Genomic DNA, 25,966 nt, shown 5'->3' with positions numbered 1-25,966 from the left:
ATTTTGGAAGCATTTTAAATCTTTAGGTGATATAAGAGAAATAAAGTAGTGGCTCTGGTTCAAATTTTATGATTTTTTAAAAATAAATCTTAAATTTTCTGTTTTTAAAAATAGCACTGTGTTATCTGCCATTATTTGGGTTTAAAACCTTAATTAAAATCCAAGGCTATGCCCTGATTCCATGTTAGCTATCTTTTATTTAAAAACCACTCTAAGTGAGACAAGCTCTTCCTGAAATCGAGACAGTGTAATTAGTTAGAAAAAGTGAAGTAGTCCCTTCTCAAAAGCCTCTTCCCCCTAACTGCCCTAAGTCCACATGAGGAAGCCTAGTCTGAAGAGTCCAATGAGGCACCTGCCTGTATATTTCTCTAGTGCAGGGGTTGATGAGCAAATTTACTTTCATATGGGAGGGTACTTCAATATCTCTTAAGGTGATTTCAGCAATTAAGAATTGTCATCAAAGCTGGACACCTTGAAATTCCAAAGGGACATTATTCAAGCAAATACATTAGTGGGTTATGAGACTAATTTTAACATAAGAAGGGAGGAATTAAAGAATTCACATTCACATGTGCTTTTTTTTTCATGTATATTTGCACATTTAAATTTGGCACAATGTGAGCCCAAGGCATAGATTAGCCTGTCACATAATCACATCGTTATACCAATTGAACCAGATATTTCTTTTTAAAAATATCACATTTTAATATAAAAAGCTACACTATAAATTACTATATAGTAAATTCAATACTCTGAAAAATACCACCCTGGAAAACCGCATTAGAATTTCAAGTTCGTACTGAGTAAAGAGAATTTACAGCAAACGCATTGTGAGATAGGATTTGAACCTGCAATGCTGGGCATGCTGCAGCTTGGCACCTCCAGAAGTCAGTTTCTCTAGGCTGGCCCACTGAAGTTCAATAATATATTGTTTTGTTTTTATTTATAGTTCCAAGCCAATTTTCTTTTTGATGAGAAAGATCAATGTTGAGCTAAAAAGAAACTTTGCTAGGGAAGAGACCTTTTAAAGGCACTAATATTTCTATAATCCAAACTGTGACTACTTATATTTCATGGGGGAGACTAAACAGCAAAAAGAAAGGGGCCATTTTAGTTACTTAAACCTTGTTTTTTCTTTTGGTCTAAAGCTTATATGGTGTCCTGTGAGAATTTCTCCTATTTGATACATAAAAATCTTTTTTCATCCTGTAATACAATTCACCAACACAAAAATAGAGGGCTACTAATTGAAAAGATTCTAATAAGAAAACAAATGCAAGAATAAAAGAACATCCTCAACTTGAAAGTCCTGAAGTTAGAATAATCAAATGGACATTTATGTTTCCATCCGTGTTTTGCCATTCTCCTAAATACTTTCCTTGTAGTTAATACATAGGTATGTAATGTAATTTTGAAGAAAATCAACATAAGGTATATGCAATGAACAAAAGAGCTCTGGCATGACTTCTCTGAATAATCTCTAAGTAAATCACTGTTAATATTAAAATTATTTTAATACTAATATTAAAAATATTAGTAATTTTTTCCTCACATGGAAGATAGTAAATAAGATCCTGGAATCTCAGAATATAGAACTACCTTTTATAAATTGGTGTACAGTCATCTTTGTTTTCCTATCTGGAACAAAAGCTAAAGGAAAGCAACTAACATACTGTATTAGAGAAGGATGAAAAAGGGAAGGAAACGTGATTTAACACAAAACTAGCCCACAATTCTTTCATGAGAGAAAAAAAGTGAGTCCTATATAATAACTAAGTCTAATTTGAAATTGTTGTGGGAACTGTAACGGAAAATTTTAGTCATACTATTTACTATGAAAAAATGCATGTTTTTAAAAATCAGTATGTATGTGTGAAATTCAAGTCACCCTTAATTAACCAAAAGTGTTTAAGCAGTGCAGCTGTGTCCTACTGGATAGTTGTAAGCATCTCTTTAGGCACTTCACTGGTTCATTAACATAATACAAATTAAAGCTATAAACACATAAAGTTGTGCTCTTCCAAAGATAGTCTAGTCAAGCAACATAAACCAATGCAAAAATGTGACGTTTTGGCCGCTTGTTTCTACCCTATGACTCAACATCTTTTTTTAACCAGTTGTCCAAAGAGATTTTTTTTTCCTGGGGAAGGGAATGCTTTGGCATTACGAAAAGAACATTGTTTAACCCCAGTAAGGTAAAACAAAAAAAGTCTAGTGCAATAAAGAAATTTGAGCAAAATTTCTTTATAGCTCTGATTAAAAGGACACTTCTGCAGTGACACAAAAAGGGGAAAGTTTAGCTGAGTATTTTTCAGAATATATTGCACTCTTCATGTTGTTGTTCAATCACATTAATGCATAGAAACACAATTTTTTACCTTTGAATAATAAACTGATAACCTATAATAAGAAGAAAATCATGGAAAATAATTTCTAAAATCCTAACAGGAAAAAATATAGGCATATTAACTTTCTTTCATTTACTGTAATATAGAAAAAACTATAAGAAAGGAAAAATGTGCAAAGAAAATTTTTGGTCAGTCTTGTGTGGGTACAGGTTTATATGTACCAACTAAATGAACTGTGAGCAGCACTGTGAGCACTGATTATTAAGGTGACTGAGAATTACTGTCAGTGATAGGAAGGATTGTGCATAATTCCACTTTTTATATATACATCTGATATGGAAAACTGAAACTTCTGTTTTAGAAGAGAGAAAATAGCTGAATTTGGTATTTCAGTAGCATGCTATAGGATTCATCATGATTAATTTCACATTAAATTATGGACAATGGCTGTGTCACATTTCACACTATTGCCAATAGCAGTAAAAAAAAACCCCAAAAAACAAACAAACAAATAAAAAAAAACAGTGCCTGACATATAATCTCCTGGGGACACATCTGTGTCCAGTGAGCAGCTTGGTTCAACAGCGCATGCTTTTTCCCTCCACCAGACTTAGGACACAACATGAAAACCAGAGAATGGCCAGAGGAGGTCATTCTTTGCTGAATTCCAAGATCTGAAAAACAATTGCTTGAGCAGATTGTAAGCGCTTTTCCTTATTTTTTTTAAATGGTAAAGAAAAAATACATATACACATAAACCCCAAAGCACTGAAGTTAAGCATTAACAATCCAGGTTCATGATTTATGATCAGTATCCAAAAATCCAACTATAAACAATGCAAAGTAGTGCTCCTCAGTATTATTTTTGCAACGGTTAGTAATGTTAAGCATCAAGAAAAATAAACACATCATTGCACATTACAGCTGGGGGGCAAAAAAACGGCTAAACTTTGACACTAGAGAACTGAATAATTTTTGATGCTATATCACAAAGAGTTTCTGATGTAAATCTTATGTGAAAAGGTCTTTGCACACATATGCCATTTTCCCCAGGCAATGCCTCAGGTCAAATGCCGAGTTATGGCACGAAGGGCATAAAGCAGCTCAGCTTGCATCCGTGCTTCCATCAGAAGTAGATTCACATGGACCTAGAAAGGATTATTAACCAGGTGAGTAACTGCAGTAAACAACAGAAACATCTTCAGCTTTTTCATATATCAGATATGTACATGGCTTTTTAAATAGACAACATACAGACACATGCTTGGTCATATTTATGCATGTATGTGATATAACATTCAAACCTGGGTCTGCAAGGAGTAAAAACAACTTACAGTCCAAAAAATTTCCAAAACCTTGTTAGACTATATGTTATATAAAACCAATTAGCCTTGTAGATTAAAGATTAATGTTTATAAATTACATTTTTTCTACAAATTATGCTTCCTTCTAAGTTATAAATTTAAAAAATTTTCTTCTCATTTACTTGAAGGATATGAAAGTAAAATACGGATGCTTAACACAGTTTTTAATTAGTGTCTGGTACTTGTTAGTTATACACAACTTCCTTAGAATCTTTAGATAAAACTCTGAAGAGCATTTCTTTTGGTTTACTTCTGAGCTGACAAGTTCAAATGAATATGTACAAGTTTTCAAAATTTACTACAAAAAATATATAACATTAAAATTACTTTGATATCTTTCTACCATGATATCTTTCTACCACTTGAATATATTGTTGAATAAATGTTTCTGCATAATAAGAAATGCTAGGCAGAATCCGGGAAAGATTCTAGAATCTAGAACCTATAAAAAGGAAAAAACACTTATAGCACATATAACACTGGGCATAAATTTCAAAAAATCTGGTAAAGACTGAGGTCAAACCTTAGTCGTACCTTTTTTTTTTTCTTTTTTTTTGGTACTGGGAATTGAACCCAGGGGCATTTTACTTCTGAGCTATACACTTAGCTCTATTTTTTATTCTTTATTTTGAAACAGGGTCTTAATAAGTTGTGGAGGGCTTCAATAGATAGCTGAGGCTTATCTCAGTCTCCCAAGTACTGGGATTACAAGCATGACCTCAATAGTGATTGTCAGGATTCTAGAATGATCTTTCTACTCTCAAGTTTGGAAAGTGTGGTATAAAAGAGAGTCTCAGACTTAATAATTAAAAGGCCAAGATTTAAAAGCCAGCTCTTATACTGCAATGTTGGTAAAGACCCTCAACATTTATTAGATTTTAACATAGAAATAATTCCTATATATTTCATCCAAAGAAATATTTTATATAATAATATAGTTGGCTAAAAGTCCTACATTATGATGTTAAAAGTCTAAATTGGGATGAGAAATTATTGTTCTAATAGCTCTGGTGGCTAGCTACAGTTAAAGAATCTAATGGATATGTTTCTAGGCCAAGATACAATTAAACTTAACACAACTTCTCAGTTGGTTTGGTCTTTGCTAAAATGGTAGAAATATATTAAATGGTAGAAATATATTCATTTGGTATTTTTGAAAGATACTATTTCAAAGATCCAGTCTTTCAAAAACTGATGCTAAAATTATACTTTATACATGATGTTACATAAAGTAAGCACATAACCACAATTTAGAAGGAGGGAGGGGGAAGGAATGGGGTGGGAACTGAGTAAGAGATAAATGAGTGATGTGTGCGTGTGTGCACCAATAAAATTTTTAAAAAAATTAGTTTCTTGTATTAAAAAACCCCAAACCTGAATTTTAAAAAACATAAGAGCTAGATGATTCAACTTTAATTTCAATGGTACTACTTTGTTAGCACTATCATGTATCATTTCTCATAATTATTAGTTGTTATACTGAACATTTGTCTATAGTATAATGCTTAGTCATGAAGCTACTACCTTTTCTGAGTGTTTGAACTGTCTCCAGTAACTATCATACATGCGCTTTGTAGTTCTCTCAGGATAGCAGGTCACTGTCTTAATGTAAACCTTCAGGCTTCGTTCAAGTAATTGGTTAACTTCTCCATAATCATAGTCATCATACCTATGAGCAATATGACATAGCTTTATTATAACAAGAGTAAAAAAAGTTAATTCTAATATACCAAGAAATATTTACTGTCTAGGAACAGAAAAGTGAGGTAGTAGCCCCAAAGACAAAGAAAAAGATGAAAGAATTTTATTTAAAAAATGGGAGAAGTGACAGTGTATTTCCAGACAGCTGGAGAAAGTCCAATGAAAAGAGTAAAGCTGATTATATGGATGAGAGGAGGGAGAATTCCTAGGACAAAGATCTCTAGATGGGGAGAAGATATGGAAGTTTGTGTCTAAGTGCACAGAGCATGGATGGTTCACCAGTAATAACAGAAAAGACAGCAGAGGGAATGCGCAGATACAGGTAGGTAGGTAAATGTGATACTGGAAGCTTTTGGATTCTTGTATATTTTCAACTTAACTGTTAAACTCAAAGTGTTGCCTAAATAAAAGGTATCTTGATAATTTTATATAAGCTTTACTTAGTAGCATCAAACAGATAAGTATGATGACAACATTTATTAAGTTCTGTTAATGTTTATTTTTCTTATGTGGGTAACTATAATGTGTATATATATATGTATATATATATATATGTGTGTGTGTGTGTGTGTGTGTGTGTGTATACACACACACACACACACACACACACACACACACACACACACACGCACATATAGTATGGTACTGGGGATGGAACTCAGGGGCTTTCTACCTCCAGGTTCTGTTAATGTTTATTTTTCTTACGTGGGTAACTATAATGTGTGTGTGTGTGTGTGTGTGTGTGTGTGTGTGTGTGTGTATATATATGTATATATATATGTGTGTATACACACATACACACACACATATATATATGTTTGAGGTACTGGGGATGGAACTCAGGGTCTTTCTACCTCCAGGCTATACTCCCAGACCTATTTTATATTTTATTTGGAAACAGGTCTCACTAAGCTGCTGAGAGCCTCACTTAGTAGCTGAGGCTGGCTTTGAACTTGTGCAATCCTCCTGTCTCAGCCTCCCAAGTACTGGGATTACAAGCATGCACCACTATGCCTGGCTATATATATTTTAAAATGTGATTTTTGATCATTTATTGTCTAGGATAGTCAAAGTGCAAACAGTATAATTATTATATATTATCATAATACAGGTTGAGAGTCCCTTATCCAAAATGCCTGGGACAGGAAGTGTTTTACACTTCAATATTTTTCAGATTTGGGGATACTTGCAAAGACTTTACCAGTCAAACCTAAAAATATGAAACAAACTCAAATCTAAAAAATATGAAATCCATAATCCTCCAAAATCTGAAAAATTTTGAGTAAGATGAAAGTTAAGAATTTCAGAATATTCTGATGTCAGATTTGATTTTCAGATTTTACATGCTCAACCTGTGGTTATTAATTATTTTTATATTAATTTATTCTTGCATTATTAATTGATTTGTTGGAAAATTTTGTGATCCTTTGGTTAAAATTCTAGAAAATACTTTGCTTACAAATTGAACTCAAATTATATTCCATAAGAACTTTTTGATGATATGCTAAAAGATATAGTATATAGTCATGTTTAACGAATTTGTAACTATAAAATTTCTGCAAATCTCCACAAAATGTTTTCTAAACCCAGCTTAAAAAGGCACATTCTCCAAAAAGAACTCTCTTGATTAGAGTATTCAATCTCATTCCCTCATTTATTATCTACTCAATGCTATTTTTCTAAATTTAGAATCCATTAATTTATGTTGACTGATAAATTTCATTTCAGCACACTTATGTGAGCTTACATAAGCTTTATGAGGACAGAATCTATTCTAGTTTTGCTTATGCCCTAATAGCCATTTCTTCAAAACTAAATTAAAACCAAAACAAACTAACCAAACAAACCCAAATTTGTTACAGTTCTCTAAAGATCTAAGGAAACACAAAACCAACCTTCCTTCCTTCCTTCCTTCCTTCCTTCCTTCCTTCCTTCCTTCCTTCCTTCCTTCCTTCCTTCCTTTCTTCTGTACTGGGATTTGAACACAGAGGCATTTCTATCTCTAAGCTATACTCCTACAGCCCTATTTATTCTATTTTTATTTTGAAACAGGGTCTCATATGGGTTAATGGGAGTCTACTTGCTGAGGCTGTCCTTGCTTCCTGTTTGAACCTCTGAAGTACTGAGATTACAAGCATGTGCCACCATGCCTGGCATTTTTTTCTTAACCTATTCTTCAGGAAAGATTCTCAAATTTACTCTGATTCTATCCTATACTTAACAATTACTGATGCTTCTCTCACCCTTCCTTAGTAAATTCTTATTACTGTACTTTTATGTGTGCCATTATTAAGATTCATTAACACTTGACTCGTGTCAGAATTTTTACTTAGAAATGGTATAAAACTGCAGGCATACTGAACACACCTGATTCCAAACATACAGTGAACGTAGTTAAATAAAGCTCTGCGCAGCGTGGTTGTGTCAACATCCTCGTGGGTAGCCATAGTGTTGTAGGTGAGATTATAGACCATTCGAAACTTCTCATCAAGAAGATGTCCAATGTCAGAATAAAGTCTGTTCACCAGGGAAAACCCATGATTTTCCCAGGTGTAGTCCTAAAAGAATAAAATGTATTTGATTAAAAATGGATATTCTACATTTAAATTCTATGTTTTTATTAAATAAAACTACTCAAGCAAGTCAGTGGGAATATTTCTAATTTAGTTTTTGGTTTGCAGATTTACTAAGGCTTTACCAAGAACCCTACACATTAGTTTGCAGATTGGAGTGCCTGGATGTTTCTTTATGCGGTCTAGGGATTGGCATGTTAGTGACAAACTGATGCCACCTCCTGTGATCAGGTACAATGCACACTGTACCTGAAAGTGAAGGGAACCCTAGAACATCTTGGAATATTCCTATATCACCAAACCTATTCAGTGACATGAACAGTTGCAGATCATCTGAAATAGGCACAAAAGAGCTCTGTTTAATTCAAGCCTATTTATCATCAGTGGGTACATTTTCTAGGGATGTGGGAGGTTGTCCTTAAACCCATAAATACTGGTATGTGATCTTATTACAAAGTGTCTTTTAATTATGAATGTGACAATATCATTTGATTTCCTTCCTCAAAATGGTACAAATATTATACAACTACCACATAACAATGCAAGTAAGTAAACAGTGCAGTTTCCTTTTAATTTCTTGGGGAGAATGTTAAATAATTATCCACTTATTGGGACATCAAATTAGAACAGGCTGAAAATGAGGTTAAATACAAAGATTTACCAATCATATCAAAAAGACCTATCAATTCCTTTAGATGGCAATTCATTTACATTTCAACAGTTAAAATGGCAATATTTTTTAGTTTCTGTGAACGAAAGACCTCTTATACCTGAGCTCGGAATGTTGGCAAATGCTCTTCTCCTCGTCTGGCAAAGTCTTCATAACCAAAACCAGGGTCTTCGATATAGCGAGAGACATCAGATGTTACAATAATTTCATCTTCAAAATCTAATGAAGATAACAAACAATCCAATGTTAAGAATTGTGTACATAGTTAAGAAAATAAAGCTAAACTCACCAGGCACAATGGCAGAACTTGTCCAGCATGTGGGAGGCCCAAGGTTTAATCCCTAGCACCATAAAAAAAAAAAAAAAAGCCTTGAAAAGCTACTCTTTGAATCCTACACAGAATCTAGAATGCTTTATCAGAATAGTCAAACTAAGAAAAATATTTTGTAGAAAAAACATATTTTATTTACATCTTAAAATTTGGTAAGTCTATAAAAATGACTCAGCTACTATAAAAAATACCTTTTCTATATTATTTTTGTGCAGCTAGAAAATTTAGTACAGGGGATGAGTAACATTAGAAACAAGTATATATTGAAATTATTTCTTTTAATGTTTCACATATGATATCATCTTTTTTGTTAATATCAGGACATAATTTTTTAATAAGGCCCAAGATTTGCCAGCCAAAATTTACTTTCAAAGGTCCAAGAAGGTAAAAAAAAAAGGAATCCAAAATATATTTCCAATATCTCAAAAAACCCAAAGAAATAAAATATTAATATCTCTGAAACTCTAGTAATCTTAGAAGCTTTTAAAATACTGTCTGGAAGCCAGTAAGTATTACTAACTTTAGTAAGAATATTTACATTTTAAAATCAGGTTTATCACAAAGTTCATCATAGGCCCATTATTTTCCTTCTTTTCTACTTGTCCTCCCTGGATTTCTATAATTAGCTTTTTAAATTTTAGCTCCCAGCTATATGCTGATAACTTCTAAAACTTCACCTTAATTTTAAAGTCCTCTCCAGCTCTTCTATCTGGTCTTCTATCTTGCTGCTCTAGGTCTGATTTGCAGACTAGCAGCACTGGCTCCACTTGGGGACTTTGTAGAAAGGTGGCCTCTCAGGCCTACCCACACCTTTGTGTTTGCATCCCAACAAGATTCCCATGATACTTGGAGGCATATTCCAGTTGGAGAAGCACTGCTAAGTATCTCCAGACTGGAAGTTTTATAGATATCTCAACTAAAAACTTCCAAAATAGGCCAGATTACATGTTTCTTAAGATTAGAAGGGTCTTATGATAAGGTGGTCATTTACCTAACCAGCTTTCTCTTCACATACCCTACTTCCCGATTATGTCCTAAAAGCATGGGAATCACTTGTTTCCACACCTAGCATCCTATTACCTTATCCTCATGTCTTTTCTCAGACCTAGATGTCATTTCCCATGCCCTCCTGTCCCCCCTGACATTCCTAGGCATTGCTTGGCTTCTCCACATATACCGCTGTAAGACATTTCTTAGATCTAAGAGGTATAGCCATTCTTCCTCCAGGCTCCTATCTGTCCATGTCCTTCCTCCATCAAGATTGGGTTCAGTGCCCTCTTCTAGGTTCTAGAATCTTTCACATTCTGATATATGTTTTACTTATTTCTCCCACTAGCATGAACAGCCTGAGGAAAGGATTCATATCTTATGAAGTCTTAAAACCTTAGTACTTACATGGGTTACTGAAAATAAAATGTGTATAGAATGAATATTGAATAATAACTAAACATCAGGTTTGTTTATTTGGGATTTCCTGCTGAGTATAAGCCTTAGTTATAGGTACAGTAGCCTTCAGCGAATTAAAATGGCTACCCAACTGGGTAGATAAAATATTTCATTAAAAAAGATTATATACCAGGCATGGTGGCTCATGCCTATAATCCCAGTGCCTGGGAGGTTGAGAGAGGAGGATCGCAGGTTTGAGGACTGCTGTTCTGAAGACAGCCTCAGCAAATAGTAAGGCTTTTAGCAAACTAGCAAGACCCTGTTACAAAATAACACAAAATGAAATAAGATAAAAAGAGCTGGACATGTAGCTTAGATGTAGAAGGCCCTTGGGTTTAAAAAATTATAAGGTGAAATGATAAAAGTGGTCCTTATAGCCGGGCATGGTGGCGCACGCTTGTAATCCCAGCATTCGGGAGGCTGAGACCAGAGGATTGAGGTTCGCAGACAGTCTCAGCTATATAGTGAGGCTTTCCATAACTTTGTGAGACCTGGTTTCAAAATAAAGAATAAACAGGCCAAGGGGTGTAGCTCAGAGGTCGAATGCCCCTTGGTTCCATCCCCAGACCCGAAAAAAAAAAAAAAAAGTGGTTCTTTTTCTTCCTGTAAAACATCTCAAGCTACTGATCAATACTATTTACCAGTAACAAAAGTGTTACAGCCAAAACAATTCTCAGAATTTACAACTGATTAGCCTAGCCTTAAGACAGTAATTTCTATTTTTTTTTTTTTTTTTGGTGGTACTGGGGTTCCTGGAAGCCCTTCTACATCCGGGCTACACTCCCAGACCTATTTTTATACTAGTAATTTCTATTTTAAAAAATGTTATATAGATTGATGACTTTTAAGACTTTTAAGCTTTGTATTGAGTCTATGCTATTTTAATAACATTTACTATATGGTGTTCAATATCTTTCATACTTGAAGTTTCCTATCTCAAAGTTAATTATAATATTAGAAAAAGCATATTTTAAAGGCTAGAGCAAGAAATCCTAGCTTTTAATACAGAATAAATTCTTACAAATTAAGTTGAAAAATGGCATAAATAATACATTTTTATACAATGCCAAAGAAATGTAAGTACAAAGTAATTTTAGAGCTAATTTGGATAAGCAGCTATGTAAGAATAATACTCCCCCACATCCCCTACCCACAAAAATGTCAAACATTTTTAAAAGATTTCTCCACTGAAACAGGATTTTACTTTTCAGTTTTTAAAAAATTACAAAAGTAAGGTAAATTAAATATTTTATAAGAAACTGATCTGCTTTATCTATTTTTTGGTGGTACTGGGGTTCCTGGGAAGCCCTTCTACCTCCGGGCTACACTCTTTTTTTTTTTTTTTTTTTTTGGAAACATTACCATGCCCGGCAACTGATCTGCTTTAAATAATGTTTTATACAAGACAGAGTATGGACAACAAGGCTAGAAGTCTGTCTCAAATGGACCTGAAATACACTCATACACCACAGAGCAACATTTTGGTCAAGGATGGACCTCATACACAAAGGTAGCCCCATAAAATTAGGATGGAGCTGTGAAGTCCTATTGCTTTCTGGGCCTGTAGCCATAGAAACATCATAGTGCAATGCATTACCTATCACACTATGGTGATTTTGGTCTAAACAAATCTACTCTGCTGCCAGTCACATAAAAGTATAACACATACAATTATGTACGTGCATAATACTTGATAATAACAGCTATGTTGCTGGCTCACATATTTACTATACTATAATCTTTGTTATTTTTTCATATACTTCTACTCATTAAAAAGTTTACTGTAAAACAGTATGCTGTATTGTGCTGGCAGTAACCTCATACGCCTCCTGTTTAGTATGTCTCTTGTTTGTGTTAAGAGGCATGTCAAGTGATGGACCTGTGCTATCTAGGTTTGTGTGAGTACACTTTATGATGTTCCTACAGCAACACACTTATGAGAACACATTCCCATCATCAGTGAAGCATGACTGTGCATCAAAGATGCACCCGCTACAGAGGGAGGGCAAGAGGATAAAGCAGAGGAGGAAAGCTAAATAAAAGGAAGATGGCAGCAGAGTCGCGTCTATCTATCCATATGGAGGGCACTAGGGTTCCGCACACAACTAAGCAACAGAGAGAGTAAATAGAACACCTGAATGAGGAAAAGAATGAAAGGTATCTCCAGAGACCACAAAAAGACTTTCTTTCTTCTCCTTCTCAAAACGAGTGGTCATTTCCTCTTGAGATGCCTCTTCATCTTCTCTGTCTTCTTGAAGTCTTTTCATCCTTTCCATCAAGGCTTCTAGCTCACTTAGAGAATCCACAATCTGTAACCACATAAGAAAATGTTGAGTTCTATTAATATTATAAGTTGTTCCAGTAAACAGTTCTATCTCTCAATGTCACCCTTTTATGTACAGTGGTACTGCATGGTTATTAAGGTTGCAGGAGAGATGTTGTTCAAATGACATGCAATTATAACAAGACAGAATTATTTTTTAAAATGTGCCTAGTATAGGAAAATATAGAAACACAGTAAGTAGCTAAGTGGTTGCCAAAGGCTGGAGATTGGAGGAAATACATGGGATATAACTAATATCCCCATAATATATTAATGGTTAGAGGTTTCTTTTCTATGATAATAATGTTCTAAAAGGTATTGTGGTGATGGTTGTACAACTCTGTGACCATACTAAGAACTATTGGGTTGCATACTTTATTTTTAGGAGTACTGGAGGCTGAACCGGGGACATTTTACTTCTGAGCAATAATACTTCAAGAAATACTTCTAGTATGTGTATGGGAGGGGTGCTGAGGAATGAACCCAGGGGCATTTTATCTCTGAGCTACACCCCCAGGCTTATTTTATTTTTGAAACAGAGTCTCATTAAATTGTGGAAGGCCTAAGTAGCTAAGGCTGGCTATGAACCCATAATCTCTCCTATCTCAGCCTCCAGAGGACTGGGATTAGAAGAAGCATGTGCCACCATGTCAGGCTACCCCGACCCCTTTTTATTTTTGTTCTTGAAACAAGTTCTTGCTAAGTTGCTGAGGCTTCCCTTGAACCTACAATCCTACTGTTTCTGTTTCCTAAGGATTATATAATTTAAATAGATCTTCCTAATGAATTTGATGATATGTAATTTGTTTTTCATTAAAGCTGTTTTTAAAAGTTTGTGAGGCAGGGCATAGTCGTGCATACTTGTAATCCCAGTACTTGGGAGGCTAAGACAGGAGGATCACAGGTTTGAAGCCAGCCTCAGCAACTTAGTGAGGCTCTCAGCAACTTAGTGAGACCCTGTTTCTAAATTTAAAAAATATAGGTCTAGGAGTATAGCCCAAAGGTAGAAGGTCCCTGGGTTCCATCCTTAGTAACACACACACACACACACACACACACGTTTGTGAGTTTTTAGTAACTCCCAAAACACTCATATGACAGATTCAAACATTTTCAAAAGTATGATGATTTTGCTTCAGTTATAAACACAAAGCGTTTATATATATATGCATATATATACACATATACATATTTTTACATCTAGAATTCTAGCATTTGGTATATATTATAATTTATTGAAAAATGAGGTAGCCTTAAATTTTTTCTTTCTTTTCTCATAATATATATCTTCTATTAGTTGTTCCAGCATCTTATAAACACAGATATATTTAAAATTGGCTGTGTACAGTACCTAACATTAAAAGCCTATGATCGATCACTAGAATGGATTAATGTTAGTTTTTTATTTTTTTAATAATCTCTATTTGCTTTAATAGCCTCTTTAGGATAAATAAGAACTTCTGGTACCAGCAGTTAAATTATTATAGCAATAAAAGTTATGTAAAAATATTTCACCGGGTGTGGTGGCACACGCTTGTAATGCCCGTACTTGGGAGACAGAAACAGGAGGATCGCGCTGGTTCAAAGCCAGCCTTACTGGCTTAAGAGACCCTGTTTCCAAATAAAAATATAAAATAGGTCTGAGAGTGAAGCCCAGAGGTAGAAGGGTCTCCAGGACCCAGTACCACCAAAAAAAAAAAAAAAAAAAAAAAAAATTCAAGTATATAACATTCTCTCTAGTCAGAAAACAAATTCTTTCTAGGTACCTTTAACGTTAAGAAATTTAAACCTAAAATGGTAAGAACAAACAGAAATGTTTAGAGAACTAACCCCAAAGCTGCTGCCTGTAAGAGATGCATTTTCTATGTTGTTGTCATTAGCAAGATCACAAACACAAAAATTGTTGACTGATATTAGCCTGAACCCATTGGAGATTTCTGGATTTCTCTCTGGATTGATGCCACTACCGAAAACAAAGCTTGCCAAAGCATGATAATGTGCCAGGAGGACCACAGCATGTACCAGTTCAGGCAAAGACCAATTATTTTCTCCAGTTTTGACAAGTTTCTGAAATAAGAAAGCAAACCAGAGTAAATATGAAGATCATAGAATGCTATAAAGCAATTTTAAAGGTATGGACAAGCTAGAAAATTTCACATACTCATTTTATAGTAATATAACTTAAAACTCTCAAAAATGTTTCACAGGTTCAAGATATGACTTTGGTCAAACAATGTTACATTAAAATGATCAAATTCAACCATATAATTATGTTGTGGCTTGTTTCAAATTTCTTATTATACGATGGATCTTCTTCCAAAGCACTTTCATACATTATGTTATTTTAATGAGATATTTCAAGGAATCCAAAAACATTAAAGCTAGAAGGGATTATAAAGATTTTCTAGCAGAACCATTCATTTTAAGATGATTTAGAAATTATATCCCACAAAAATCATATGGAAATCCAATTAGCAAGTCAGCTTTTAGATATCTTTCAATAAAGACCCTGTAGCAGATGATAGAAACTGTAGATTCTATTTCATATTTGAATAAGAACTTAAAATTTTTCAAAGCTCTTTTCCAAATGTTATTTTACTTGATCCTGTAGCTCAATGATCATAAGCCATTAAAAATAGTAATTCTTTCAGCCCCATTTTCTCCAAGGGTGAATTCACCAATAAACCCATCAGGAATCTTCCCCACTTCTCCACAGACTTGCATGTGTGGGCCTCCGTGTGTGTGTGTGTGTGTGTGTGTGTGTGTGTGTGTGTGTGTGTGTGTGCATATTTTCCCTCTCTTCCACTGTCATTTGGCTCGCTTCAGTGCTAAAAGGACAAAACAAAATAGAACTACTTTCTTTTGTTTTACTCTTTTGTTCAGCAACATATACACCTATTTGTATGTGCACATATAATTTAATATACTACCAAAAAGTCAGGGAAAAGAAAAGGAACAAAGTTAGTCAAATTCTACCACACTGATAAAACTTACTTTTTGCTTCATATAATCATGATTATGTAGTTAAAACCATACACATCTATTTTTCTGCTTTTCAAATTTGATATTTTAACATGTTTACTCTTCATGGGGGCACAATGTCATAATAATTTTTTAAAGCATAGGCCTATATCATATATCAATGCATATACATAGCTACTTCTCTACTCTCAAACTGTTAATCAAATTGCTTCTAATATTTTTAATTGCTACAATTGATAGCTTCCTCTTGCAACAGCTATTTCATATTTTTAAAACATTTCTTAATAAAATTTTTAGGGCAAAAGGTACTAATGTTTTTATGTTTTTTACAACACTGCCAAAGAACACATCTAGTAGAAAGTACTGAACTGGTAGAATTAACAGTCTTTGCAGGATTATTATTAACCTTAAAATATTCAGCACACACAAAAACTCCATTACTTGTCATTTGTAATTTCTCACACCTCACATTTGTTTCCACTTTTAAAATTCATTATAATCTGGTTTCTTTTTCCAGCAAACTTTCCAGCAAATGTAGCTTCAAATGTAACACATGACCTTCCAAATGGCCAAATCTGACTATTTTGTTTTAGTTCTTATCCTATTTGATCTCTGTAGAGCTTATTTTGTCCACTTTCTCCCTTCTTGAAATTAATTCCCTTGCTCTTCAGCAATTCCACTTTTTGGGTATACTTTTCTACCCTAAGAGTGATCTTTCTCTACCTCCTTTATAACCAGCCTTCACCATTACTACTTGTCTTCAAAATGAGGGCTTGCCCTATTTTCCATAGTCTTCTTTTTTTGTATAGTATCTCAAGTTCTTGATGAACAATTATTCATTCCTTCACCTTGACCTTTGCTTATCTGTAACTATCTGATTTTATTTCTAATCTAACCCTTTATCTTGAGCTATTGATATGTATTTCCTTCAGTAACTGGACATCACCTTGTGCATATTATAATCTTCTCAGGTCCTGAATGCTCATGTCATAAAGGAGGAAATCTCAGAGTCACTCTCCTACCATATTTCCTTTCTCCATCCTTATATTATTCTCATGTAATTACTATAGTATCTTCCCTCCTCTTTATCTCACCATGACTTTAAAAAATCATCCCTAAGGTTTAGTATTATCACTGGCCTGCTTCTAGCCTGTTACCATATGTAATTTATCTTCTGCATCACTAAATAAGTTTATAATACAACTTGGCACATAAACCTTTATTTTCAATTCTCTATCATAGTGATCTCCAATGTCTTTTGATCATATACTTCTAATAATAATTGAGGGGGGAGGTCTAACCCCTTATATAAGAGGAATATCTCTAAATTAACATATATTTATAAAATATACAAACACAGAAACCTAAAAATATAACAATATACATACATACATCTAATATTTTGAAGGATTGTCTTGTGTACAAGACATGAGTATGTATACAGGAGTATGAGGTACCATACTATAACTTGGGAGACCATAACTTTTTGAGGATAAAATACAAATTCTGTAATACAGTATTCACTGGGTAATACAATATGATACCAATTCTTCCTATTTCCCAACTTCCAGTTTACATAAATAACTTGAAGCTGTTATCTAGTCTTCCCATATATCATAACACTGCATACGCTTTTTATAAAGTTCTTTTCTCTACTTAAAAACTCACACTTATTTTTCAAGACTTAGATCAAATGTTCTGATCCTAGTCTCTTAAACCATATATCCAACACCACTATGCTGTGATCACGGTCATTACCCCTTGCCTCTTCTCTCCTAGATTCCAAACACATCAAAGGGCAAAGTCATTATCATCTTATCCCACTGAAGTATCTGACACAAAGTTATTAAGACATATAGATTGGCACATGCTACATTTAAATAACTGGGCAAATAACATACAAAAATGTGGTTTAAGCCGGGCGTGGTGGTGCACACTTGTAATCCTAGTACTTGAGGCTGAGACAGGAGGATCGTGGGTTCACAGCCAGCTTCAGCTACCTAATGAAGCACTCTACAACTTAATGAGACCTTGTTTCAAGAATGAAGAATAAAAAATAGAGCTGAGGGTATAGCTTGGAAGCAGAATGTCCCTTGGTTCAATCTCCAGTACCACATATACACAAAATTAAAAAATAAAGTTTAATGGGATAAAGAACAAAGAACATTGTTATGTATTTGAAATGGGAATTTTAAATAACTAAGGCTTCTAATGATAATAATTTAGATGATAGCTCCTATTTATTGAATAGTTACTATGTGCCAAATAACATATTGTATAATGACCTCACCCTGTAGGCCTCTGATGGAAGTTCCTTGTGAAATTCAAGTGTTCTCAGTCACTTATAACAATGCTATTTCACATCTAAGCTCTAGTATCTAGAGGCATTTAAACATTCACGCACCAGCTGGCAAATCATTCTTTTGCAACATCATTTTTTGTGAATCTTAAAGTTGCAGCATTAGAACTAGAATTTAGAACTCTTTTAATCTAGACCCTCTCATTTTACAGAGGGCAAGAACTGAAACATATAGAAATTACTATGGAGCACAAACTTTTCAGCAACAAAGTGGAGACTAGAACCCATGATTACTATCATGTTGGTGTAGATTCTTTGTTTTGCCTACTACTTGAAAACAGAAATCACCTTTTCTCATAGTTGCTCACCAAAGCTCTAGTACAAGCTAATTAGTGACTGCTTAAAGAGAATAAGTATCTAAGACACACCTAAAGTAAACTCACTAACTTCCTAAATTTATCTTTTCTACACATATTAATACAATATTTTTATATTTCAAGTTCCTAATATGCAAGTGTTAAAGTCTTAAGAAAATACTTAACTAAAAAATTTAGCTCAGAATCATTAGTAAACTTGTTCTTAACAGAAAAACACTCAGTACCTGAATGTGATCTTTTGTGATCAGCCAGGGTCTATGTGCTAGCAGCTTATTTATTTCATTAAGATTTTTCAGTCTTTGTGGTACATATTCCAAACCATTCAACCACTCAGCAATACCTCCGGTCTTTAAAAATTCATCCACGTGCATGTTTATTAAGTAAGAACACTGATGTCTTGCTGCAGCCTGAAACACAAAGAAAAGAAATTGTTGATAAAGTAATCATGACAGAGTCTCATTCTAGTATTTGTAAACAAATTACTTAGATGGAATTAATAATTTTTAACAGTAATTCTTTTCTTATGGAATCCTTCTTTGGCAATGTCTATCATTTTTCTCCAATAGATTCTTCAATCAATACATGAAGCTGATAGGAACTTATAAAAGCAATTAATTATCACATGAAGCCAATTATTCTTCATACAGAAGTTGGTATAGATTAAGCCAGAGTCTACTTTCTAGCTATGTGAAGAAATACATACCCATACCCATCTCATTATGAGAAGCATATACTCTATTCTATTTAAAACATAGTAACATCTCTTTAACTTGTATTTTAACAACTCTTGATTCATGCTAACCTGGGTACTTCTCTTAGCCCCTTTATTATAACTGTGAAATGACCAAGGTGGTACATGCTGTTAGCTCCAGCTATTCAGGAGGGTGAGGTGGAAGGACTGCTTGAGCCCAGAAGTTAAAGACCAGCCTGGGCAACACAGTGAGAACCCATCTCAAACAACAACAAAGTAGCTGTGATATGTCACATCTGACCATGTCATTCTTCTCAGATGACACTGGAGGTCAGGGATCCTTTCCTTTCTATGCAGTCAGAATCAGCATGGGTGCTGACAACTGCAAAGCAGACTTGGGACTTCTCTTTCCCTTAGGGCATTGTTTTATTCTTTGCATTCTATCTTGTTTTTCTTAGTTTGTAGTATTTTAAATCTGCTATCAGCCTTATATCAAACCTTAAGCTAAAATGATAGTCTTAGTCAAGTTCCTCATTCAATAAAACATAGAATGTTGTCTTTTGCTGTTCAAAACTGCAATGAAAATACAAAAAAGATAACTAAACCAAACTTGATAAACCTTTTTCTGCTAAGTCCTGACTAGTTATGCTGGCTCCATCAACCCAGCTGATGAATTATGCCACTATTTAAGCAACTCCTCCAGACATACAGCTGAATCATGTTCTCCTTCTTTTCTTTCATTAGCACTCTAAATATAGCACTATTTCTTTTACATTTCTCATTCCTGCTGCTTACCATCCTAATTTATAATTATTTTCCCTGATCCCTATCACCTGTCAATAACTAATCAGTCTGTAACAAGAACAATACTCAGAAGTGTTATAATTCATGCAAGAATTCTTCTCTTATCCAGATTTTCCATTCGTGCTGACATTTTTCTCTTATTTACAAATTAGTGATCATCTTCATATATAAAATGACTAAGAAAAAGTCATAAATGACTTGTGGTTTTATTAGTAATCAAAAGATGACATCAATAACAAAGATAAAATTTGTTGGATATTACTTTGATCCTACAAACATCTTTAATAATAAGATTAAATATGGAAAATAATTTTACTGAAAATTAAATGAGAAATATTCAGTACCTTAAATGGCTTAAAGCACTCCAAATGTATCCAACAGACTGGACTTGGTAGTTAAAAGGCTATAGGCTTCTTTGATTATTATGTCCTACACACACACACACACACACACACACACACACACACAATTTTCAAAGGGAAAAAGAATAAGTAGAAGATGTTACAGGAAAACATCACCTACCATTATTGCGATGTAGTGCCTATATGGTAGAGGAAGGGGACCATCCATGCGCAACATGTAAAACTGGCTTCGCAAGAAAGACTCCAGGTACTGAGTGTGTAAACTCATGACCTGTGTGATGTTGTCCAGACGCCCAGATGTAGAGTATTCTTCCACAAGAAAGTTTGTACGTTCATCCACTGTGTTTGCTTGGACAACCTTATAACCAAGAAACACAAAGCAAAATAACTGTTGTGATGTAAACACACCCATGGTTTATAAGAATTTTGCCACTATTTAAGCAAATGAATATTCATTTGATATTAACAGACACAAATTATGCAGTTGCTCATACTAGAAACAATTTTTTTTAAGTACCATTCATTTTTGGCTCTGGTGCCACAATTTATTAAACAACAAATGTTAAATCATCAAACATTAAACACAGTTTTAAAACCGAAGAAAAGAAGCTTCCATCTGCTGTGCCAGGCATGCTAGGCAGATTCACAGAGCCCACTCCCCTGGCCTCTGTCAAACCAATTTGTAATGAGGAAAGAAGAGGCAGCATTTGACTACATACATTTGCAATTTGATTTCATCAGTTGTGAAGATAATTAATCACATTATTTTTAAACAATTATTTTCAGTTTCATCCTTGCTTGATTTTGTTATTCAATATTTAAAGAACTTTCTGAGGTCGTTTTAGGGAACAAGGGAGCATATGATAATCTGAAGGAAAGTGTTAACTGAAAAATTAATAAGGACACTGGAATACTGTCATTCCTAATTTGAGCCTATCATATTAATTACTAAAAACATGGTAAATTAGTAGTATTGTCATCCTTTCTCCTATAATCAAAAGAGTTTTCTCAAAAATAGATTATTTATATATAGTTTTATATGCAACAACAGTTTTGGCATCATATCAAGAATCAATTGGCTCTGAAAGTGTTAAGAGCTTATTAACACCTTGTAGAAGGACCCAACTTTGTGGGAACTTATGAATATCCAGTGCAAAATTCTTGTACTGATTCATTATACATTTGTATTTTAGAATTATAATTCTATATTTAAGATTAATTTCCTTCTTATATATAAAAAACAAATTCTATATTAAATTATAGCTTATGAATGTAATTAATAGCAAAGTCTGGTTTAGAATTTAGATCTCCTAAAGTCCAAAGTAATAATCTTTGCAAAGGTCTATACTCTTATTAAGAAATTCTGGGGACTTCCGGGAAGATGGCGACCGAGAAAAGCGGGGCTTAAGAGCCCCGCTAACAACCAATCTCCATTACCACAAAACCAGCGCCTTTCATAGCCAGAAAACACCATCACCAGAAAAACAAAAAAACCCACCAGGCTCCAGAGAGAAAGCGGACTGAGAACAGAGCTCAGGGCCACAGAGGAGACACACGCGCCCGAGGACGCGGCAGCAGCGCCATACTGCCGGCGGCAGCGGCGAACTCAACGGACGGCTACAGCAAGCCGAGGTGAGCCACTGCGGAACAGCCAGGCGGGATTTCTCCACGCAGAGAGCGTCTAAAGCTCCCAGTGGCCGAGCTCAGCACACGCTGCAGGGATTCAGCGTGGAAATCAAAACCAGAGAAGAAAAAATACGCCAGCCTCACGGCCGAGGGCGTGGCAGAGGCGCCATATTGCCACCGGCGGCGGCAGCAGCAGTGAATTCACCGAGTCCAGTACAGCTACATCTGCGTACTCAAGAACAGTGAGTCAAATTGCGGGCCACAGAGGAGAAATCCCAGTACTGTACCTCCTGGGACTTGACCCAGTGAGGGAGTGGTGGTGGCAGAGATATCACACCATAGGAGAACGTGCAACCTGGCACCCCCCATAGTTTAAAGCAGCCTCTATCGACTCCCTGGGTCGGAGACTCTGTGATACAACCCAGTAAAGGAGTAGTGGGGTCTGAGATAATACAGACTCGAGATCCAGAGCACCTTAAGTGAAGCCATAGTGACCTAAGGGAAGAACCCAGAGAAGGCACAAACCTCCGAAATCATGGGAAAGAGGAATAACACTGGAGTAATGAATGAGCACAACCCCACAACATCAGAACCCGATAAAACAGAAAATCAGAGATTTCTAGAAGATCAAATCAGGAAAATAACTGTAGAAATAATAGAGGTGCTTCGAAAAGAACTCAGAGAGAGCCAAAAAGAGATAAAGGATGCAATTAATGAAGTAAAGGCCTCAATTCAAAGCACAAACAACCGATTAGAACACATGGAGAACAGAATCTCGCTCTTAGAAGATGAGCAATCCAAAAATGAACGCATAGTTTCTAATCTAGAAAAAAATATCCAACAGCAGGAATCTGACATGGAAGAAATATGGGCCCATCTTAAGAGAGCTAACCTAAGAATAATTGGAATAGAGGAGGGAAAAGAAAGTGAAACCAAAGGGATCAACAATCTCTTCAAAGAAGTAATAGCAGAAAATTTTCCAAATATAGAGCAAGAGGTTGATACACAGATCCAGGAAACTTATAGAACTCCCTTTAGACAGGATCGGAGAAGAGGATCCCCACGCCACATAATTGTCAAAATGACCAATGTGGAAGCCAAGCAGAGAATCGGGGCCAAGTGACATTCAGAGGCAAACCAATTAGAATCACTCCAGACTTCCCAAACCAAGTCATGAGAGCCAGAAGGGCTTGGAGTAACATATTCCCAACTCTGAAAGAAAACAACTTCCAGCCAAAAATTTCCTACCCAGCAAAACTTTCTATCAAATTAGATGGAGAAATAAGAAGCTTCCATGACAAACAGAAACTGAAGGAATTTATGTCTTCAAAACCAGCACTAGAGAAAATACTCAAAGAGATTAACTACAAAGAAGAAATAGGTAACACACACCAGAACCAGAGAAATAAGAGTTTCCATCCAACAGTCAACTAAGATTGGTTATCTGTGGAGATTCATTACTTATGTTAGTCTTTTACCTATCTCTAAATGATATTGTTTGCCTTTATTGTTGTTAATTTTTAGGATTTCTAGTTGGAATATTAATATACCTTCAGATATAGCATTTGGAAATATTTTATCCAATTCTATTAGTAACTTTTAACTCTGTTTACATTGTCTTTGGATATACAATATTTTTTTTTATTTTTTAGGGAGTTTGTATATTCTTCTGTTGCCTGTGCCATTGAAATCATAACCAAGAAATCACTGCCAATTTCAATGTTGTGAGGTTTTATGACCCAGATTTTCTTCTAAAAGTTTATAGTCTTAAGATTTATATTTAGGTCTTTTATCTATTTTGAGTTAATACTTGTATGTGGGATTAGGTAAGGGTCCAACTTTATTCTTTTCCATGTAATTATTATGTTTCAACAATATTTAGTTAAAAGATTATTATTTCCACCACCAAATGTTCGTGGAAACCTTGTCAAAAATAACTTGACTATATAGGGAAGAATTTAGCTCTAGGCTTGTATTTAACTCCAATGGTTTATATATCTGCCTTTAGAACAGTATTACACTGTTTCAATTATTGTAGCTTTATATGGTTTGAAATCAGAAAATATATATCTTCTAGCTTTGTTCTTTTTCAAGATCGTTTTGGGTAAATAGAATTCATATTCCATATTAGGATAGATTTTTTTCTGAAAAATAAATATATGAATATATGATAGTTTCACCTAAAAAATAGAAAAAAAATATTCTCTGGTAAGAAAGAAAGCAAAAAGAAATATTGAAATGTTATCTTTAAGTTATCAAAAGCTTGGTATCAGACAAATGAAACTGTTATGTGAGATTAACATTTTTAATTTTGGATAAATTGCTATAATACTAGATGTCAACCACTAAGCCAAGCATGGGAAGGAGGGATGGGGAGGGAATGGGGTGGGGATCGGGTGGGGGCTGACTGGGTGATGTGTGCATGTATGTCTACAAAAGTTTGTATCCCACTATGATGTATGAATACAGTGCACCAATAAAATAAAATTAAAAAAAAAAAAAAGAAATTCTGTTTACTCTTCAGAGTTGGCTTCACAGTTTTTTTCCTGAAAAATAAGTACAAAGTATACAATGGCACTACTGACTAAGGGAAATTTAAGCTCAAAGAAAATATATTTAAAAAGTGTAAATTGTGAAGAGATGTTAATCTTAGTTATGTAAAAGAGAGGCAATTTCACTTTAGCTCATTATGAATCCAAGTGAACTTTCATTTTTTATTGGTGCATTATAATAATCAAACATCTTAATTAGGGATGAGATGGTAGAGGCATACATGCACGCATCACTCATTTATCCCTTTCACAATTCCTACACCATTTCTTCCCCCTTCCCTCCTTCTTATGTTCTGTTTAATAACTGATATGTCTTTGAATGTATATCATGTGCATTAGGGAAACTCCAAGTTAACTTTCAGTTGCCCACTTTTCCCCATCTGTCAACTGCAGAGACCAAAATGAAAACTAAAAATATAATAGAATTCTGATGAAACAAATATAACTAGGGATAAAGTTTTATTTTTTATCATTATTTTTTTGTGGTACTGGAGATGGAACTCAGGGGTATTCTACCTCCGAGTTACATACCCCAGCCCTATATTTAATTCTTTATTTTTAAAACAGGGTCTCACTGAGTTGCAGAGGACCTCACTAAGTAGTTGAGGCTGTCCTCACACTGCGATCTTCTTTTCTCAGCCTTCTAAATTACAAGCTTCCTAAATCCTCAGATGGGATTACAAGTGTGTGCCACCACACTCGGCTCTGTTATTTGTTTTTGATTTGCTTTCCCAGTAGAATATTTTAATATCTAACTGAATGCCTAAGATACATTAATAGATTTGCGTGATACAAAAGATCTTGAAAAGGAGATTAGCTTCAAATATATACTATGAAAATGTGTTTTAGAAAGTCTTTTCTGTATGTTAGGAAATCACTCCACTAAAAGCAGCTCCTGAGCTCTATGGGGAAAACAGGCATACACACAGCAGCATCTCCAGCTCCCATCACTACCGAGATCAGCGGTTGCTACTGAGCTCTGGATTTTCATTCAATGAGAAGGTCATTAAAAAAGTAAGATGGAGATAAAAGAACTGCTGACTCCAGCAACGATCTGGTATTATTTCAGTTATTCTAGTATCTTGTTTTGAGACAATGTCTAGCAAATAACAGGCACTCTATAACTGTTGGTTGACTAATTTCATAAGAATCCAGGAATAATCTTGATACTTTAAGATAAGTGATATCTATGTAATGAACAGTGAGTGAACCAGCATATATGATAACTATATTCAGTCTGTATATTAATAACTCTTTGAAGCAGAGAAAAACTCCTTAATTGGTGGTTCTTAAACTTTTTTTAGCCCAAGTACATCTAAGAGGCATCTAGGAATCTAAGAGGGTCCTGTGTATTATTGTCATGTTCCAGAGATATAGACCAACAAAAGAGGCACAAACCTTGTATTGCTTGTAATCGTCTTTGTTATTTATAACCTTTTTGTTGCATTTACCATCTTGAACCCCTACCTCACCAAAGGTACACAACTATATTGGAGATTCTATGACATCCTGTCCAA

At 34.6% G+C, this 25,966-nt stretch overlaps 1 protein-coding gene across 2 annotated transcripts in view; it reads right to left on the bottom strand.

Annotated features, from left to right (window-relative positions):
- Window positions 1-3,409: 3,409 nt before the first annotated feature.
- SESN3 (sestrin 3) overlaps window positions 3,410-25,966 on the bottom strand; it is a gene marked incomplete at both ends in the record, with an annotated part of 69,264 nt that continues 46,707 nt past the window's right edge. The window contains 8 exons of one of the 2 annotated variants that reach the window (XM_080700527.1): window positions 3,410-3,496; window positions 5,237-5,381; window positions 7,781-7,971; window positions 8,757-8,875; window positions 12,568-12,742; window positions 14,587-14,823; window positions 18,639-18,821; window positions 20,432-20,629. In XM_080700527.1, the coding sequence (XP_080556653.1) occupies window positions 3,410-3,496; window positions 5,237-5,381; window positions 7,781-7,971; window positions 8,757-8,875; window positions 12,568-12,742; window positions 14,587-14,823; window positions 18,639-18,821; window positions 20,432-20,629 (1,335 nt within the window). Of the gene's footprint in view, window positions 3,497-5,236; window positions 5,382-7,780; window positions 7,972-8,756; window positions 8,876-12,567; window positions 12,743-14,586; window positions 14,824-18,638; window positions 18,822-20,431; window positions 20,630-25,966 lie in introns of those variants that run through there. The other variant, XM_080700528.1, reaches the window with a different exon arrangement.

The sequence above is a fragment of the Muscardinus avellanarius genome (genome assembly GCF_963383645.1).
Source record: "Muscardinus avellanarius genome assembly, chromosome: 1".
In the NCBI taxonomy this organism is placed as follows: Eukaryota; Metazoa; Chordata; class Mammalia; order Rodentia; family Gliridae; genus Muscardinus; species Muscardinus avellanarius.
This window is presented reverse-complemented; position numbering and strand designations above follow the sequence as displayed.